Here is a 21,434-nt window from a genome sequence, read left to right as displayed (position 1 = left end):
GAGAACTGAAAATGCAATAGTATGCAGACAGAATGGGTGGAATAAATTGGCTTCCCACACACACACACACATCTCCTTACCGTGCACAGGTCCTTGTACTGCATCTTCTGGAACTTGGTATCGGCGTTGCCGGCGCACAGCTCCACATATCCCAGCACCACTTGGAACACGGTGTTGTGGATGGCCTGGGTGAAGTGCATGTGGAGCTGGTCCATAGCAGTCTGCAGAGAGAGAACCAATACACCGTTATGAAAACCACTCTGTTCAACATGTCACTGTCATGTGCCAGTGTGGATCTGTGGAAAGGCAAACAGCACGGACATTGCAAATCAAACTTCTTGGAGACTCGCGCTGTATACTCTGTATTTTGTTAGCACAATACAGCATTGAGGGAAACTGTGCTGAATATCTAACGGGATTAAAACAGATAAGTGCTCGAAACACTGCTGCAAGTAAATCCTTTAACGGGAGCTATTTAGTGTGCGGATCTATGCGTTTTAATCCTTAAAAATGTCACTGATTACTCTTACACTGTTTTTTAAATGAAGCATATGAAACATCGTTAAAAAAATATTGACTCTCACCCCAACCAGCCTCTTCCTTTTCTACTTTAGCTTTCCTCCTTAAAGCTGCATTAATTGACATTTAGGCCTCGTGGGGGCAGCTAAAGCTTAGAGAAGTAAAGACACGAAACTCTGGTATTTTTTTTTTTCACAACCACCACTAGATAGAGCGTCGGTAGCACTGCCGCCATTTTGGACAGTGGCCAGAGGATCTTATTTTAGGTAAGTCAACTCCCCAGTACAAACACTTAAATAGCCTTCAGAGTAATTTACCTCAGCATAATGAACATGAACACAAAGTTGAGATTGCCCTAAAAATCACGACAGCGCTTAAGTCCAATGCTCGCTTTATGGTTCTCTGGGAAGCGGGGAAAACGCTTAATAAATAGCGAAGTAAGTAGTTGGCATATTTATAACATTCTATTCTTCAAGACAGATTTCGGTAGATAAATGAAATATATGACAGTTTTACTTTTCTACGTTTTACTGGCGTCCTTTAATATACTTCAGTCCAAGAGGCGTAGCGTTGCCGTGGAACGACCAATTAGCTTTCACTTTTCATCAATGTGAGTTCTTTGGGGGCAGGGCAGCAAGCTGCAATCACAACACTGACACATTATCACCTCATGGAGTTGATATGGCTAATATGTTAGCACGCTGTGGCTTATTTACCACAAGAATGAAGGACAGGTACGTAACAAAGACTATTTTCTCCCCAGGCCATCCATTTCACATAACATGTTATAATTTGAGAACTTGTTAATAAAACCAAATAATAATAAAATATACTTTTTAGCAAGTAAACATGAAAATAATGCTCTTCACCATGATTTAACCAGTAACACCTTCTAAGTACAATCTTTCACTTCATCTGGCTAAAAATAACACCATTAAAAACTGCTGGCTGTGCAAAGCATGGACTGTAGACAAGAAAAAAAGGGAGTCAGCGAGCAACTCATATTGTAATCATCTTCAGACACAATTATCAACCAACTGCAAAAGTAAACTCATTCATCTGCCGCTACTTATACTAGACAAGCATATGTTTCATTCAGACAAATGCTGGGAAAGCACAGTGTCAGGTTCATTAGGCTATGGCTATTAGGTAATGAGAGCTAAAGCCTGAGAGACCAGTGAACAGAAAATTAATTTATCCAACTAAAACCTTTCAGATTAAAAGTGCGAGTGTGTGTGTGTGTGTGTGTGCTTTATCAACGCAAGACTGCAGTAATAGCTCAGATTGAGGGAAAGATCATAGCTGTAGCTCAAGAGAAACACAGATGAAGAGAGAGCGAGACGAACCGATTCAGAGCGAGCAAAAGAAAGAAACAGGAGAACAACAACAAGCCTTTAGGAGCAACGGCAAGAGGCAGCCAGGAACATTACACGAGTGATAAAAAGACAATATCTGTCATTTAAGCTTATTGTCCTTTATATTTCTTCACAGGCATTTTTAATAGAAACTACAATATCTTGCTTATTGTTGTTCTTAATATAAATGTTTTATAGCTTAAAATTAGCTGCAAAAAATGTCACTTACAAACATGTGACTGTATCATCACAGACGGTTTTTATGTTTCGAGAGCTTATTTTATTTTATCCAAGGACTATTTTGAAGAACTCTTTTTGTGGGTGTGAGCTGATTGACAGCAAGCGGAGAATAACGTAATCACAAAGGATGACATGCACGCCCGTGGCCTAAAATATTCTCTACTCCAACGACAAAACCCTGAAAACACTCCACTGAGGCCAGAAGGACCAATAACAAAGAGAAACTTAAATAACCCAAATTACATTCTCATGTTTTATACAATGGTTTAAGCAGCCTGTCTTATACTCTTCTAATCTAAATGGTGGAAACAGGTCGAGGAAGTAAGGAAATAACATTGCCTATACATCATCTCATCCAGTCATATTGAGCCCCTCCCCCCTCCGTGCCCCTGTAGACGAGTCAAACCACTGACCTGTGTCTTGCCCAGCAGCGTGTAGGCCAGTTGGACCTTGGTGTAGTGCGAAACATCAAAGTGCTTGCAAGTCTTCGACAGGGCGACGTCAAGCTGCTCCTGGAGCCAGAAATAGATGGATGACAAAGGGAAAGAAAAGAGAGGGATTATCAACGATAAGACCAGGGATTTATGTACAGCTACCACACAAGGCCAAGGGTAATTGGGTGTGGATGTATACATGTCAGTGTGTGCGTGTTCGTCTTTGACAAAGAGCTAATAAGAGAGGTGAGAAAGTAAGTCAAGGTTAGCAGGAAGTTTGGATGTACAGGGATGCGTAACAACCCTGACCCAGAAGCCGACCTCAAAGCATATAGCGCTGACAAATGCTATAAGTGATCGAACGCATTGCGTCACAAACGCATCTTCTCACGCTTCACGAGCTGTACTTGAACATGGAATTTCAACGCTGCTCTGTGATGGGTCATTTGATGATTAAATGTGGAGTTTGAAAATGTTTTGGGGTTCCTGCCATTGCAGTTTTCTACAATTGTGTCAGCATGTGAAGTAGGAAAACAAGCCACCAAATGATTTTGATTGATTGTCAACTTGATGTGATGCAACAAAAAATGATAGCGGATAATACATTGTCTGCATTTCTACTGTGTCTGATCATGCATAGAGAGGAGTCCCTTTCTCTATTCATTGAACAACTGGCTTCTCTCGGCTGACTGGGCGGTTGCTCTTCTACGGAGGTCCTGGAGACGGTTAGCGTGCTACGGACGATTGGTATGTGCCTGTGCTGCTATTGCATTTTTGCCAATGTGTTCCGCCTCTTTTGCTCTTCAACCAACCGGACTGTTCAACCAAAGAATGCTCGGAAATGATTGGTACTCGGACAACAAACGGAAACAGGTCCTGCATATGAATACAGAGATTACACACTAGGCTGACCAGCAACCATTGACAACTTTGTTCTGTAAAGCATACACACAGTATATGGTGTATATTAAGTATATTAAGTATGTATAGAGTGTATATGGTGTTTCTGGCTCTTAGCATTCTTAAGATGAAGGTGTTGAACACTAAAATCCTACTCTTGATGTGTGTTTACCTTTTTGATTTTAGAGGATTTCGCATTGCTTATTCACAAACTTATGCTGACAGGATGTGCGCGGTTGTGTGTGTGTGTGTGTGTGTGTGTACATGCACGCGTGTTTCTTGTGTACAGACGAAACCGTAAGTAATTGATCTACTCAAGCGCAGCAGCAGCGGTGCAGAGAAAATTGCTTTGCATATCATTTTTCGCGACACAGCCAGAGATGAAACTGATATAATTAATTGTGCTCGCATACAGACATTAATGACGTTCTGAATGTGTCAATATTTGGCAGAACCAGAACGGCAAACTATCAGAATGTCAAAATGAAGTATAAATGGCTTCTTTCAGATGAGGGCTTGTGGAAAAGTACAAGGTTAGAGCCCATCTTACTCACTGCTAAAAGTCTCTTCACCGATATCGCTCTCAAATAACGTAATTAGAGATAAAGCAGGAAGGCACATACCTCTATTTGCTCCAGAGTGTCTTGTAGTTTGGAATTCAGTTCGCTGTGAAGGGGAAAAGGGAGATTATTGAGAGTTAGCAACTCTATTCTGAAAAAGAATACAGAGTCAAATAACTAGTAACTTCTTTCTATAAATGTTTCAATTAATTCATTCTTAAGATATTAATGGTTTTAGTCTAATTCCTAAATTAATGGAAAATACCCAATCAAAGTTACTGGACTATCTGCAAATTTAAAAAAGGTCTTCGCCTCATCCTGGGAAATGCCTTTAACTCATAAGCTGCAAAGTAGCAACCGAAATTGCGACTACATTGCCCGTTCCTGGGACATCAATTCAATTCCCCCGTGACCCCCCCCCCCCCCCGTGCCCGTTCATAATCATGCTCTGTTCCTCCGTTTCCCTGCCTCCGTCTCTGCTGTGCTCGGGGTCTTTTTCAGGTCAGCCTGCGCTTACGTTGTGCCTTGTGAGGCCGCGGTCGCCCAAGGGAGAGAGTGTCCTCAACAAATTGCTAATTAGGCGTCTCAGCTTCAATTGGGCGTCGAGTGAGGGGAGTGAGAAGGGGGGGGGGGGGGGGGGGGGGCAGAGAAACACAGGAGACTGCACAGTGAGTCCCACAGGTCGTTTGCAGGTAACAAAATAGGCATACGCCATTTCAAGACGTGATGCACTGTTAGCCTGTTTTTATTTATCTGCCTGTGCGTGTGAGAGAGAGAGAGACATTGTAGCGGTATGATAGACAGGACACACACCTACTGAACAGTTAACAAATGTTTAAACAAAGTAAAGAGAAACTAATATATGGCCAGTGAGTGAGTGCTACTCACAATCTCTATTCCTACCTCACGGTAGCTAAATCCAATGAGTTGGTATGCACTACACACAGCGTGATAAGATGAGACATTCTCAGCTACAAGCTCAGTGATTGCCAGTATTCGTATTCCACTAGGACACCACAATGGGAAGCAATTACTAAAAAAAAACAATAAAAAAAACACGCAAAGTAAGTAAGTTGGCTCAACTACATAGGGTTGAGTGGATCAATGTCAGGTCCTGGCTACTGAAGAAAGGCGTCTGAATGTCCATATGTGAGGCCCAGGAGAGTGATAAAGGCTTTCAGCCCTGGCAGCCACACTGAGGAGATACAGCAGAGGAGCAGAGTCCAACAGGACGAATGCCCTGTTCATCACAGAACTTTTATACTCCCACGCTGCAGTGTGGTAACAAAAGCTGAACTACAAACTGAACAGTATTGGAAGAGCATATGAGAGAAAAGGAAACCGGTGCTCAGGGGGCTAACGCACCTGATGCTATAGGTTCGCATTCTAGCCAGCTCGGAGACAGTCACCATCACAGAACGGCAGACTAAAACACTCACATTAAAGGAGATGAAGGTGGTTGGTTTGCCTTATATTCCACCAAGCATCCAATGATCCACATGTGTGGCATTGAGAACTCTGGTTGGTTTCCCAATCCCATTTTAGACTTTGCTAACAGGGGTATCCGTGATGTGAAGACCAGCTGTTCATTACAATTAATATGTTATATTGTTTGTTGAATCCACATAGAAACAGAAATGTAAAAGCAACAATGTGTGGTTCTACGGGGAGTTAAGTTCTGTCACTATTTCTTGGCTGGGCCAAGAGGAAGTCACTGACTTGGCCTGACATTTGTTGGGAATAAAAACAGATAAGACTGGGTGTAAATTGTGAGCTTAGAGGTGCTGCAAGTTTTGAACTTAAGACAAAGCCAGGCTAGCTGTTTTCCCCTGTTTCAAGTCTTTATGCTAAGCTAAGCTAGTTGTCTCCTGATTCTAGCTTTATGTTGACTTTACAAACACGAGGGCGGTATCAATATCCTCATAACAGAGAAGCAGATAAGAGTATTTCTCAATTTTGTCTTTAGGAACTCGCTGAGCTTTTGAAGAACACAAGAGGTCAACCCAGGTGACAATATTAGCAGTCCTCCTGTTTTTCTTTCTATCCCATGAATAGATTGCCAAATTACACTGTCCAGTGAGTGCACATGTGTGCGCAGATGAAGCTCCTCCCCGCACACTGGCATCCTTCCATGATCAGAAAGAATGTATAAATAACAGATGAGGAGTGAAAGCTAATTAACAATCTGTTCCCTGCAGGGACCATGAGGATTGAAATAGTTATGTGGAAATAAAAAAAAGTGTTTTTTATAAACCCTGCTTCTCGCTGGCAATAGGTGCCCACGGGGCCATGAGGCAAGCCCCTACACGGGGACTGCTGACATGCCACAATTTGGCAAAATGTAGACTCCTGTGCTTCAAAAGGTTCTGCATGATGCTCAGATTTTGTGAGGATGCTTTGCTGCAGTCAAAGCGTCTGCTAAATGACTGCAATGTAATGTCAGCCGCTGCTACAAGGCAGGCGGAGAGGCAACACGGTGGCAGGGGAAGAGCTTCAAAGAGTGAAACATGGCGGGGAAGGCACATCGTCAACCATAATTACGCAGATGAGAACGCAGATGAGGGTTAGGGGGAAGTTAAAAGAGTTGAGCAGACAAAAAAGATTTAGGAAGGAATTTCTAGAAAGAGCACGAGACGAATTGATTACACCAGACCAGAAGAATGTGCAGCGATTGATTTCTTTAAGTGCAAGGTGTAGCTTTGGCCCTTTGTCCAGTTCTGGCTTATGGGCTCCGAGGTCACATGGGACACTACACGAATAGTTGACGACCCGACGCCGACTCATGAGAAACGACTTCATATCTATTCGGTTCCATTGTACCTTTTGTTTGTTAGACTTCTGTACAGTGGAGTGGGCTTCACGTGACAGTAGTCGGTTTTGTGCTTCATCCCGACTCCACTTTTAAATACATGCTATCCCAATTTAATAATAATAAACTGTGATTCGTATGTTTGTTATACTGACTATTAAGTCCAGTAGCTTACAAGACCATCCAATTAATCCAAACATTTTGAAAGCAGATAACGTCGGACCACAAATCTTAAATAAGAAAAAGTGGCGTTGGCAAATAGAAAATCAAAAAATTGACAGATTAAAAAAGGCTTAAATGCTGTGGTCCAGCTGCATTTGTATGTGTGAAACCAAACCTGTCAGAGTGGAAAGAAAACCAGAAACAACATGTCGCACAGACCAAAGTAACAAACCAAACTTTGAAAGTGTCTTATCCGGCTGTTGAACTTTATCATGTTCAATAAAGCGCTGCAAGTAAACACAAATCAAAGTGACACACAACTACCGCTCGTACACATGGAGAACTTATTAAAAATGCTGCACTGACACACAATCGCGCAGCCTCCAAAAGGAAATGCACTACAACCACGAAGAGGAGGCCAGCCGGCCGTGGCTCTGAATAACTCTGTGCTCGCACCGACGTGTTGGGCAGCCGGCGCAGATTAAACGCAGCGGCGCTTCGCATACATTTAGAACACCTGAACAAACCGCCCGGCTCAATTCTAAGATGGCAATTAGCTGAAGTGGAGTTCTGGAGGAGCATCACTGAGAATGACCCTTAGACTATTTGTATGACATCTGGTAATATAACTGGTTCTAAGCCAGCATAACATTTGATCTCTAGTGATGTTTTAGACGGAGACGGAGCATGAGGCTGTGTAAATGCCGTCTTGGGTAAACCGTATTGACTTTTTAAAAGGGACGGGGACAAAAGAAGGGCAGGTACGTAACAAAGCATACAGCGGCGCATGGAAGAGCACAAGCTACAAGGTTAAATTACAGTGCAGCAGACCGGACACCAGCTCCTTCGGGACGGACGACGCTGCAGTCAGGGGCTCTGGCAATGTTGGGCAGAGAGTTTAAGTAACAATGTGCATGCTAATGCTAAGCCTGAACCGATGTGTGATCAATGCACCAATGTTAAAAAAGCTGCTGCATCCAGGAAGCAGTATTGGCATATTGCAACGGTGAAGAGGGCAATCAAATTTATATTCATCTGCGACAAACACGTTTGATTTCACTTCCAGACCGCGTGTGAATATAAAGACACTAAAGAAATGAAAGTGCTTCTTGTTATTGGATTGTCACAGCCAGGTGAAGTGGTCAAATGATGCGGTGGGTGCAGATGCTCAGTTGTGTTTCAAAAGGTCCGTCTGTATCTGTGAGTTTACACGGAGCTCGTGTTGACACGGAGCTCACCGTTGTGTGACGCCAGCGCTCTTTTCTGGAAATAGACTTGACACTCTGCGGTGCAGGGCAAAATAGCCAAAATGACAGCAGCAACACCGAGTGTTTGTGTTTCGCTGTGCATGTGTTGGGAGCAGCTGAAGACGTCCATTCCCACACATGTCTTCACAAAATACTGTGTCAGATTCTGTACGCGGTGTCGTAGGAAGAGGGAAGAAAGCCACGTTTGCATAGGTGCACATACACACAGAATCTGGAGGAGACCCTTTACTTTGACATCACAGTCTTATCTTACATAGGGGGGAGGGAGGGAGAGAGAGCGCGAGAGAGAGCGAGAGAGAGAGAGAGAGAGAGAGAGCGCGAGAGAGACAAGAGGATTTATGTGGTGTTTGGGCACTATCAAAACAAATGATTCAAGTAAAAAGTCCATGCCCGCTCTCATTTGGATACAGCTAAATCTCACTCTATCAATGTGCTCATGCTGTACCTGATGCAGCTGTAGTGTTTGAAGGTGCTGGCAGCCTTTTGACATTCCAGACAGAGCTGGATTGCACCTGGATAGTCCTCCTCCTGCAGGAACAGAGAATCGAGGTAATTAAATGTATGGAGAAGAGGAGTAAACTCTGGATCATTCTGTATTACGACAGTGATACGTGTGACTTCTTTTTGATCTTCTTAAAAACGGCTGTTACAGCAGACACACAGTGGATAGGAGCCAGTGGTAGTCAAATCCCTCCCCTGTGTACAGCTGACCTTCACAATAGATACGCATTTGAGGGAGCGTCTCGTGTTTGTGTGGGTTTGGCTTTCAATGCACAATCCCTACTGATGTTTGACCTTTCAAGTCAACTATAAACATATCTCTGCATGTGTGTGTGTGTGTGTGTGTGTGTGTGTGGCTGTGTGTGTGTGTGTGTGTAAAGGATTACAATACCTCAAGCATCTCGCTGAGTCTTACATCTGTTCTTTGCTGTGAGAAGAAGAAAGGCAAAAGGAAGACATGAATACAGCATCAAATAACTTAATTATTAAGGTTGATTACCGTTAAAAAGCTGGCCTCCCTTTACACATGGCTGGATTTTTAACTAAATATGTTGTAGTCAGTTGTGTGTGTAAACTGTACCAGTGTCTTGATGGTCCTCAGAGACTTGAGCAGGCCTGTCAGCAGCTGTCGCCTCCTCTGATTGGACAATAGACCCAAGCTGGCTTCTGTGAACCCCTCCTTCGCCATGCTCAGTTGCCTTTACACGAGAAGTCACAGCACAGGGAGAACATAGCATCAACACGCATACATACTACTGTGCTGAACAAGCATCTAAAAGTCCAACACAGAGTGATGAGCTTTAATGACACACTAATGGAGCTCAGTACGCTGGGAATGATCTGGAACTACAATGTACACACTCAAACATATATGGTCTTTGTGTTCTTACTGTAGTCATATTTGTACTTATTGAAGAGGTGGTTCCACCAGCTGCCTATTTTACCAAAAAATGGTATATTTGGACAAATCCCTCGTATGAACGGCTTCAGGTTATTACATTTCAAGCTCAGCAAAATGTGCAACTGAGCATTCTGAATTAATCATGAATACAAATTTACAAAAATAACAGAGTGCCATGTATAGCAGGATGTTTGCGATTGCTACTTGGACCATTTTAACAGACGGAGGATGTATGAGGGGAAGGAACGTTATCCCGGTTGTGAGGGAAGGCACTTAATATGCAGATGCAGTTTGAATGGGCTGTTTCAGCAGCCATTTCATTTCGTGATTAGTATGTAGTGAAACAGCATTACCTCCTTGCATTAGTGCAAATGACTGCTGCCAGCTGCAGGTTGGTTTGTAACGCAGTCACTCGCTCCAGTTCCTGCGAACAAGGAGGGAATTAGTGGTAAAAATGACAGTACGCAAGACAAAGCAGCACACCGTTATCTGGAAACCCTGGAACATTACAAAGTTATTGTGTTAGATCCCAAGGAATTATCACAAAAACTGCTGAAATATCCATCTAGTGCTTAGAAACAGCCCCATCGCCTTAATACAATGCTGAGGGCTCAAATCTATAGGACACAAAGATATCGTTAGATTGGCTCACACACACACACATTTGTGATGTGTGATGGGATGCATCTACATTGAGATGCATCCCGCTGGGAGCATTTTGTGAAGATAGATATTGTAGATGATGTCATTATGGTAAAGCCTCATCGGTGCCTCAGGGTAAAACACAGATAATCAGGGAAAAAGCTCCCTTTCTTCAGAGCTTTGACATTTAGAAAAGGATCAATGGGCTCTCTGATCTGAGAGTTCAGTTATTATGTTGTATGTTCCACGATAGTGACCTCTGCCGAGAACCGCACCACGAATTACATAGCAGTTGTATTGAAGTCTTTTCTCTTCCTCTCTTGGTTTTTTATTCTCTTGATCTGCCAGATGACAAGCCTGAGGTGGCTTCATGCTTGTGTTTTATCTTAATGTGTAAGGCCCTATCACCCCACCGCAAAAAAAAAAAAAAAAAGGTCTCGTGTTCACAAAAATGTTCTCTTAACACTGTCATCCATGAAACAACCTTTTTACCCACAGAATACAGTCTGGGGAAATTAATTTTCCACAGTAATAAAAACAACAACAGCACTACAGTGGCAATTCAGCTGTGGGTACGGGATCAATGATCCCATTCAAACCAATCTGCCCTCATCATCTCCAGTGTTAAAACTACAACAAGCCCTCAGAACTGTTTTACAAGGGTTGATTCAACAGCCCAGGTTCTCTCGGAGGGGCCGCGCACCATGCGACTGGTATGCTCTTCGGCTCGGGGCCCAAGAAATTAGGCCTGTTAGACAACATCCAATTCAAAGAATTGGCTTCACGAAAGCTAAAACTTTATTGGCAGCGATAAACAAACAGAGCGTGAATTACTTTACATTACGGCTAGATCTTCTATCATTGTGATATTGTAAACTATGAATTTGTAAAAGGAACATTTCAACATTTTGAGACTATTAAAACAAGAAGGTACCACATCATTTTTGTCCTCAGTAAACGCTCTTGCTCTCTAAGCAGTGGGAGCTGGCTTGGCCCGGAATGACTCGCCGGGTCAAGCAAACGAATAATTTAGAGAGTGATTCAAATACGGGGAGTTTTAGCACCCCCACCACTGGAACTCTAAAACTATGTCTAGACTTAGCAAAAGTTTGAAATTGACAAAAGCCGGACTCGTAAAAAAAATAAATAAAAACCACAGAGGATCAAGCTGTGCAGGCATCATTCTCACAGCAGAATCTGTTGTTGCCTTACACATAGAAGAATGATCCCAGTCACTTCCACACGGTGAGGAGTACGGCTGGTATCGGATTGGGGCATCAGGTATCGACCGATACCCAAAGCCCAGGAATGGTTGTCAGGTCCGCAGAAGTCGGATTGGTCCATCCCTAACCAGCGCCATGGCATGCATAGAAGGATAAGATTTCCTCTCACCATTTATGCATTGTGGTCTCCGTTTCCTTCGTTTTTACACCCATGCAGATGAGTGAAAATGTCTCATTTTCACTCATCCGCTATTGCATTTACATATTACTCCCATCTATTTGTTTGCATCCTTTTGATTATTTTCTCGTTAATGAATTTCTGTCACAGTCTTGGAGCCGGGCTGTGACAGTGCATAGTGCCAGGTGGTTTTAATTCAGTCAATAATAGTCCGTTTAGTTACAATATAAGTCAAATCTCTTAAAATCATAAGCCTTTTATTTCCTGTGTCCAACAGAAACTATTGTTTCGCTTCACCAGACCAACACACAGTGGGTCTTCACTCTCTACCCCTTGTTATGAAGCCCATTATCAACACACAGTACCGTACACACAGCAGTTGTGTAAGCCCTTCGTCAATGATGTAATGAAGAAACACTCATGCGTTCAGTTATGTGCACAAACCCACACAGGAAGAGTCCGAAGCAGCTTGAATACAAACGCTCAGCTTCAAACAGAATCACACGCACTGATCATGCTGAGTGCTCACTATGTAGCCGGAGGCTCCAATTTGCTGTGTACCACTGCTCTGAGCCATCTGCCACCTGACACCTCTGCAACAGGAAACACAGCAACTGTGCACAGAGGTGGACACTGACAATTGTTCAGTCACTTTCTAGGAGATAAAAAAGGTTTAAAGAGCTGGTGAACTGTACACATACAGGGAACTACACAATCAGACTCCTACAATGTCCACAAACAGGCACTGGTGTGGGGGAGTGTAGGTCAAAGAGGAGGAGATGTTTCGTCATAAGGGAGATTTTTTTATTCTTTATTCATAAGAGGTCCTCCCTGCGACCCTCAAGCACATTGGCTATGCACTGGCTCCCTGTTACCCACCCCGCCTATGTATTCTAATGATGCTGCTGCTGCTGTTTGGGACTCACAGCATTTAGTTGCATATAGTCACCTAAAGGGTGTGAGACCCCTACACATATTAACCAGCCTGTTTCCTGTCAATTTCTAGCCTCCCCAATGAAGCGGCCTTCAGACCCCCCATGTAATGGTCAGGTATGACCGCCAAATTACGGATCTCTTTCGGCAACTGGGGAACAGAAACACAGGCAGGAACTGTGGAAAATAAGTGTTTTCAGTGGAAAATAATTGAATACCGTTCCAAGCCCCCTTTACAATTGAGTTGAATGACCTTGTCAGGGCTACTTGGTGCAAATTCATTACAACCTGGAGCCCAGGAAGGCAATCTTTCTTTCCTGGCACGTGTCACGGTCATGCAGTTGGCCACTCAATTGTAACCCATCTCTTTTCATCCGGAGAGATAAGAGAGGGCTATTATTTCAAACTGACACACTCCATGTTTTTATTGATCCTGCAATTTAAACCGGATCTCGCTTTGAACTCATGGACAATAATGTTGTTACACACGGTGACTTCAGAACACCACATTCAACATGTAGAGGCACAATAATGAAAGAAAAGAGGAGCTAAATGTGGGCTCCAGAAGAACATACACTACCAATTAGTAATCAATCAATGATAGAGGCTCTGGCCTCCATGTAACCATCCAGGAAGCCGGATCGCACTGTTGACCCTTTAGGAGTGCTTGTGAAGCCACAGTGATCAGTGACAGAACGGTTACTCACTACATAGCTGTGACTCGCATAATTTTTTAAGGCGCTAAGGCATGGCTGTACGTGTTTGCACAGTTTGTGTGTTACGCACAAGCAACTGGGGAGAAGTGGCATTGTGCCCCGTGGCTGTGTTTCTGCAGCAGAGTGTTTCTGTGTACATGTTTGATGAAATATCACAAGAGGAGAGAAGACGCCTTGGGAATGAAAAACAAGGTGGAGAAACCGACGAAGCCTCGGATAGAAGAAGGTACACAGAGCAGTGAGAGCCTCAGAGACTGCAGGGCGAAGCACATTTGCCAGGCATTAAACTACATGAACACTAGTTTAGTAGTAGTAAAACTCCGTCGTCCTTCTCATTGTGACATTGATGCAGAAACTGAAGTCCCCTCTGAACTCCACAGGGCGTCTATAGGCCGAGTGAATGAGGGGCGGAGGTGGGTGAATGGAAATGCCCCCGATACCCCCCGCACCGTCTGCTAATAAGCCCGGCTGTCATTTTGACTCTGCAAAGTCACAGAAATAATGATCAATTTGCTATTCATAGACTGACCTTCAGAAGGCTCCGCAATGATGGTAATTTCACCGCAATTTCACGACGTACCAAAGTTGTTAAAGCGGTCAGTCGTCTGCTGGGATCAAAGCTTCACTGACTAACCACACATTTGACGTACCAAACTTCAATAACGGTGCATCCGATGGGACTTCTGAAGTTTGATTGCTGAATCAGATGAATCAAAAGACCAATTTCTTCAATCTATCCACAAACACATTTAGGCACACACAATTTTGCCAATCAACATATGAACAAACCATTTGAAATAATTGAACTGAATTGACGTGCTCTAGCCCAGCCTGAACTCAAACCGTCCTCCTGCTCCGCATGGACTTGGACTGGGTGCTCGCTTCTGTGTCATCAAACGCATCGATGGAGATCGCTCCAGAGGCAATGGTCATTCGTTTTTGCCTCGGACAGAGGACTTCTCATGGCCGCTTTAATTTTGCACTGAAGGCTGAAGCTCTGCTGCCACAATGGAGACTGGAATTACCAGACTCTGTGAACAAGGGATTTCCCGAACCTGCAAGCATTTAACTGAGGGAATCCTGCAGCATGCCCTCCTTTCTGCACTGAAACTAGTCAACAACCCTTAGTGGACACAGACATGCAGTCCGTCAAAATTGTATTTTCAATCAAAATTCAATGACTGGTTCAGGCGACCTCTGCTCTCAACATACTTCCACATTCCGTTCTCACAATTTATATTCATTTCTTGCAGCGTTCATTTTAATTTACAGAGACACACATCCGGCCGCTGAGGAAGAGCATTCAAGTGCAATCCAAAGTGACAGAAACGAGAAAACCTCTCGGATTTTGAAAAATCTCAAGCCCCAAAATCAAAAGGTAAACATAACGGATACGTTTTGTAATTACTTTTATAATATGAGAAAAGACAAAGGGTTGCTATATGTGGTCGTCTGTTGACACTGGAAGCTTACCTTGACATAAGCAGGTTGTTTCTCCAGAATAAGATCGGCGACCTTTTTAGAAACCTACAGAGAAAGAGAGGGGGGGGGGGGGCATTGGAACATAAAAAAAAAGATTTAAGACATTTAGATGTTCATCTCAAATGTCAACCCACAAAAACAGTTTGGCCACTGCAATCTGGAATACCAATCACTGATGTCTGCATCTACAGCTCTATATAGCCAGAGCCGTTTAAAAGAGCATCTCGCTTTCTCAGTTTTATTCCATTCAATGTCTTTCTCAACAGCTCCTACTTCTTCCAATGTAGTCTCTGTTCTCTTCGTCTGCATTGTAGTTGTTTTACTGTTCTCTCCTCTCCTTTGTTTTACCAACTTGACTCGCATCAGGGGGTGAAATGGTAATTATCTAAAGAACACGTTCCTTGCTCATGGCATCAAGTATGACCCCCTGCTGCGAGTGTTGTCTGCCACTGCTTTTAGTGGAGAAGTAAGAAAAGCTGAAGAACACGGAGGGTTAATGGATATTGAATGAATCGCTGAAGTACCATACAAACAGGGTCTTACAGATCGGAGTGTAAACAGTCCCATAATGCAAGTCAATGGTGTCATTGGACTCTCCCTGCCTGGTAAATAGCGCATCTCCATGCACCCACTTTATAGCGCAGGCTTTCTAGTCTCGTAACCCCAAGCTGAATTAACCCTAATTACACCATTATGACATCATCAGGGTTTTACTTTTTTAATTTTGGTGTGTAAAACAGGATCCCCAGAGTATCTAAAGAACATTAGCTCCTCATGTGTGAGGGCTAAGTTCTAGACCTCATGTATCAATTACAAGAAAAACAATTAATTTAAATGTCAAAGTCAAGAGTGAATGATGCTCAAATGTTTCATATCTTGCTACAAAGTTAGAGGTGAATGTGCTGCTCATTACAGAGACAAAAGGACGCTCATCCAGTAGTTCCACAGTTGATTCTGTGTCCGTCTTGTGTCTTTCAACATCCCAATGCATGAATGAGAGAAAAACAGATTCAGTGCTATTCAGAAGATGTGTTAGACATTGCAAATGGTGAAGAAACAAAAAAAACAACATGGAATTGTGTTGAAGAATCCCAAGACACACCCTCAACCATCCAAAATGAGGCCATAACGCCACCTATTGGCAACCCACTGACTTTAACACTAAACTTTTTAAAAACGAGTTAAAGAGTCTGAACACATAATGAGTAATCAAACCCTCCTACCTGGGCTACAAGGCCACAGCCATCAGATCTCAGCCCGCCCTCACAAACACAAATGGAAGCTAATTATGCATCTACCTAGAGATGCAGCTATGTGTACTGACGTTAACTGTAAGGATGTGGTGCATAGGAGAGATCTCTGCTTCATGTACAATGATATAGTAAGTGCTCTGTATAAAGACAGCAAGCCCTACTACAAGCATCATAATAAGACCCATAACATCAAACCTGGCTGGAACGAGTATGTCGCTGAGTATCGTGCTGAAGCCTGTGAAGCCTTCAAATCATGGGCTCTAGCTGGTAGACCCAGACAAGGACCAGTGCTTGAGTACAAGAAGCTCACCAATGCAAGATATAAGTATGCCATTCGCTTCATTTGCAAGAATGATCAAGCCATGAGGGCTGACTCCATGGCCAAGAAGCTGCTAAGCAACAACGTAGTTGATTTTTGGAAAGAAGTGAGAGCTCTTAACTGTAAAACATCTTTACCATGCACTATAGATGGAATTTCAGGAACAGACAACATTGCTGAGTTATGGCGACAGCATTATAGCACCTTATTTAACTGCATCAAAAGTGATTTGTACAGCGTGGACAGTTCTGAGAGTAATGAGTCAATGGCAATTACATCATATGAGGTGCACCAAGCTGTCAACAAACTGTCTGAAGGCAAAGCAAGTGGCTTAGACCATATTACTGCTGAACACCTTAAATATGCTTGTCCGAGGTTAGCTCCTCTCCTCGCTATTTGTTTTACTGGCTTCATGATTCACGGCTTGTTACCAGACTCAATGCTGTCTGTTCTCTTAGTGCCAGTCATTCAAAACAAAGCTGGTAAAGTATGTAGCCTAGAGAATTACAGGCCCATTGCTTTGGCCAGCGTCCTGTCAAAAGTCCTAGAAAGAATTCTGCTGGACAGAATACAGGACTTCATCACCGCCACAGATAACCAGTTCGGCTTCAAAGCCAAACATGGCACTGACTTGTGTATATATGCCTTAAAGGAAATTGTAAACAAATACAGAGGTCAAAACTCATCACTTCTTATGTGTTTTATTGATGCCTCCAAAGCTTTTGATCGTGTTAATCATCGTAAATTATTTTTTAAACTGAGCCAAAGAGGTGTCCCCACATACATAGTGAGAATTCTGGCTTACTGGTATGCGCACCAGAGTATGCAAGTAAAATGGGGTAAAAGTGTGTCAGCCCCATTTGGGGTTTGCAATGGTGTCAGACAAGTTCTGTTTAATCTGTATATTGATGATCTGTCCAAGCAACTGAAAGCCTGTAATACTGGTGCATGATTGGAAATACTCTGGTTAATCACATCATGTATGCAGATGATCTGGTGATCTTTAGTCCTTCTAGCGCTGGTCTTCAGCAGCTCCTCACTATATGTATTGTGTACGGTGTGGAACATGACATCAAATACAACGCCAGTAAGAGTGCTATTCTGATCTGTCGAACTAAAGAGGACAAATGTCTAAACTTCCCTGACTTCAAATTGTCTGACAATAATCTTGGTGTCTGTAGTGAAGTAAAATATCTTGGTCATTTTTTAACAGAACACATGTCTGATGATAACGACATTTCCAGGCAATGTCGTATGATGTATGCACAAGCAAACAGTCTCTCACGTTAGTCTGGTCTGTGTACAGATGGCGTGAAGATGTCTCTGTTCAGAGCATATTGTACTCCACTCTACTGCACACTTGTGGTCAAACTACAGAACAAAGAGTTTACAGAGACTTCAAGTAGCGTACAATGACGCCATGAGAATACTTTTAAAGAGACCGAGATGGAGTAGTGCTCGTGAAATGTTTGTGGCTGCACGAGTCAACACTTTCCAAACAGTTTTAAGAAATTTCATGTACAAATTCATCTGTCGACTGAATGACTCTGTAAATGTGATCATACTTGTTTTAACCAACATAAGGTTTAGCACCACACGCTACCAGTCCCAGCTGTGGCGACATTGGTACTCTTTGTAAGGCATTGCTAGGCCTATGTACTTTTATTGTTTGTGTCTGTCTTTTTATGTATCTGTCTGTATGGACCCCGAGTCTGAAAAAAAGTCTATCTATCTATCTATGCAGTGACCGGGTTGCAAAGCCAGCACAGTGCATGTAATATTTAGCAGTAGTAAATATCGTCCAAAACTAGTGCCTGGCAATGAACAACCATGAACTCAAGACACACAGTAGGACAATGAATGCATTTTTTCTCATTAGGGAGAAAAGAAGTGACAGGCCGAGACGGATGCCTCATACAAACTGAACTGTGCAGCTCACGCACATCATCTATTAGAACGAAAAAGCTAACGAACACAAGCGTTGATAACAGAGATTGAACATGTTTGGACAATTTGCTCATTAGCAGGAAGGCTGCGGTGTACAGATATACATAAGCCTTATAATAGAGGTGTCTGAATAGTTTGCTTCTCCTTGCAAGTGTTTGCCGAGATGTATGAGGCAATTAGAGCTACATTAGCTCGCACTAACTAATTAGGGTTGGTGGCAGTGAAAAGTGTGGAGCAGCTAAGTAATAGTGAAGGTCAGTCCTCCAGATTAGGAGAGGTGAGGACTGAAACAGAGTAAGTCAACAGATTGATCATCTTGTCGACAGTGCTATAAGCTCACTGAGAAGGACACTAGACTCTATTGCTCCTTTAAAAAATAAGTTGATAAAACAAAGGAGATTCGCTCCATGGTATAACCCTGAAACCCGCAAATTAAAGCAAACATCGCGAAAACTTGAAAGAACATGGCGTTCCACTAACTTGGAAGAATCTCGGTTACTCTGGCGAGACAGTCTAAAGTAATGCCAGAGCAGCTTATTACTCATCGTTAATAGAGAAAAATAAGAACAACCCCAGGTTCCTCTTCAGCACTGTAGCCAGGCTGACAGAGAGTCACAGCTCTGTTGTGCCGAGTATCCCTATAGACCTCAGTAGCAATGACTTCATGAACTTCTTCAATGATAAGATTATAATTATTAGAGAGAACATTAATAATCTCCTGCCCTCGACCGATCTTTCCACAAATAGAGTAACCTTAGAAACAGCTGTAAACCCTGATATATGTTTAGATGGCTTTACTCCCATTGACCTTGACAAACTGACTTCAACAATTTTTACGTCTAAACCGTCCACCTGTCTCTTAGACCCTATACCGACTAGGCTGCTTAAAGAAGTGCTACCATTAATTAGCACAACTTTATGAGATATCATCAACCTGTCTTTAGTAACAGGTCATGTACCACAGTCCTTTAAAGTAGCTGTGACTAAACCTCTTCTTAAGAAGCCCACTCTGGATCCAGAGGTGTTGGCCAATTATAGACCGATCTCTAACCTTCCCTTCCTCTCTAAGATCCTTGAGAAAGCAGTTGCAAATCAGTTGTGTGACTTTCTGTGTAACAATAGTTTATTTGAGGATTTTCAGTCAGGATTTAGAAAGCATCATAGCACAGAGACAGCGCTGGTAAAAATAACTAATGACCTTCTCATCGCATCAGACAAAGGACTCGTCTCTGTTCTTGTCCTGTTAGACATTAGTGCTGCGTTCGACACTATAGACCACTACATCCTGTTGCAGAGACTGGAACATTATATTGGCATCAAAGGAACCGCACTGAACTGGTTTGGATCCTATTTATCAGATCGATCTCAGTTTGTTTGTGTAAATGATGAAGCCTCGATGAAGACCAACGTCAGTTATGGAGTTCCACAAGGTTCTGTGCTTGGACCAATCTTGTTCACCTTATATATGCTTCCTTTAGGCAATATTATCAGAAAACACTCTATAACCTTTCATTGTTATGCAGATGATACTCAATTATATATATCGATCAAACCAGACGAAACCAACCAGCTCGCTAAACTGCAAGCGTGTCTTAAGGACATAAAAACCTGGATGACCTGCAACTTCCTGATGTTAAACTCAGACAAAACTGAAGTTATTCTACTAGGCCCAGAACACCTCCGAAATCAGTTATCTAGTGATATAGTTTCTGTAGATGGCACTGCGCTGGCATCCAGCAGCACCGTCAAGAATCTTGGAGTTACCTTTGATCAGGATTTGTCTTTCAACTCTCAGATAAAACTTATTTCTAGGACTGCCTTTTTTCACCTACGTAATATTTCAAAAATCAGGCACATCCTATCTCAAAGCGATGCAGAGAAATTAGTTCATGCATTTGTTACCGCTAGACTAGATTACTGCAATTCCTTATTTTCAGGCTGCTCTAATAAGTCTCTTAAATCTCTCCAGCTGATCCAGAATGCTGCAGCTCGTGTACTACAAGAACTAAGAGGAGAGATCATATTACTCCTGTATTAGCTTCTCTGCACTGGCTCCCTGTAAAATCTAGAATAGAATTTAAAATCCTTTTACTTACCTACAAAGCCCGAATTGGTCAGGCTCCATCATATCTTAAAGAGCTTATAGTACCATACTGCCCTACAAGAGAGCTGCGATCCAGTGATTCAGGGTTACTTGTGGTTCCTAGAGTCTTAAAAAGTAGGACGGGAACCAGAGCCTTCAGTTATCAAGCTCCTCTTCTGTGGAACCAGCTTCCCGTTTCAGTCCGGGGGGCAGACACACTCACCACATTTAAGAGTAGGCTTAAGACTTTCCTCTTTGATAGTGCTTATAGTTAGGGCTGCCTCTGGCTTGCCTTGGACCGGCCCATGGACAAACTGGTATCGGCAAAAACTACAGGGGGACTTCCTACACTGAGCACCTCTCTCCTCCTCTTCTTCACCTCCATCTGTATGCATTGATGTCCCATTAATGCTCATTACTAACTTTACTTCTTCCCCGGAGTATTTGTACTTTCTCGCCTCACAGGATGACCGCAGTTTTATCTGGACACTGGTTCTTCAACCAGCCATGGCCCTGCTGACACCTACTACGATCTTCATGATTAACATTATTAATCCTATCACCGATACCATTAATGCACAGTACTGATTTTGTCTCTTCCCCGGAGTCCTTGTGCTTCCTCTCCTCACAGGTTTCCATGGAGCATGGTTTCATCTGGACCCTGGTCCTTCCTCCTACCATGGCCCTGCTGACTCAACTGCTAATATCACTTTTATTATTACTCACATTACTATTTCATACTACCAATACCATTAATGCACATTATTGACCTGCTTCTTCACCAGAGTCTCTGTGCTTTCTCGCCTCACAGGTTCCTGTGTATCTGGGTTTACCTGGACCAGGTGTTGCCTCCTGTCGTGGTTGTGTCATACATTGACTGTGCTGTAATTACATTGAATGTGTTGTAATTCACTATCCTGTTCTACACATGACATCATTGCACTTCTGTCCATCCTGGGAGAGGGATCCCTCCTCTATTGCCCTCCCACAGGTTTCTTCCTCTTTCCTC

The 21,434-nt window shown here is 42.9% G+C and overlaps 1 protein-coding gene across 2 annotated transcripts in view; it reads right to left on the bottom strand.

Moving 5' to 3' along the window:
- The window catches only part of vps50 (VPS50 subunit of EARP/GARPII complex), an 82,042-nt gene that overhangs the window by 49,689 nt on the left and 10,919 nt on the right, over window positions 1-21,434 (bottom strand). For both annotated transcript variants that reach the window (XM_079288482.1, XM_079288481.1), the window contains exons 5-12: window positions 14,815-14,868; window positions 10,003-10,073; window positions 9,329-9,446; window positions 9,140-9,175; window positions 8,693-8,775; window positions 4,072-4,114; window positions 2,528-2,626; window positions 81-221 (exon numbers count right to left, since the gene is read on the bottom strand). In XM_079288482.1, coding sequence (XP_079144608.1) covers window positions 81-221; window positions 2,528-2,626; window positions 4,072-4,114; window positions 8,693-8,775; window positions 9,140-9,175; window positions 9,329-9,446; window positions 10,003-10,073; window positions 14,815-14,868 — 645 coding nt within the window. The remainder of the gene's footprint in view (window positions 1-80; window positions 222-2,527; window positions 2,627-4,071; window positions 4,115-8,692; window positions 8,776-9,139; window positions 9,176-9,328; window positions 9,447-10,002; window positions 10,074-14,814; window positions 14,869-21,434) is intronic.

The sequence above is a fragment of the Melanostigma gelatinosum genome (genome assembly GCF_949748355.1).
Source record: "Melanostigma gelatinosum genome assembly, chromosome: 17".
In the NCBI taxonomy this organism is placed as follows: Eukaryota; Metazoa; Chordata; class Actinopteri; order Perciformes; family Zoarcidae; genus Melanostigma; species Melanostigma gelatinosum.
Note: the sequence above shows the minus strand (reverse complement) of the source record. Positions and strands in the feature narration are given on the sequence as shown.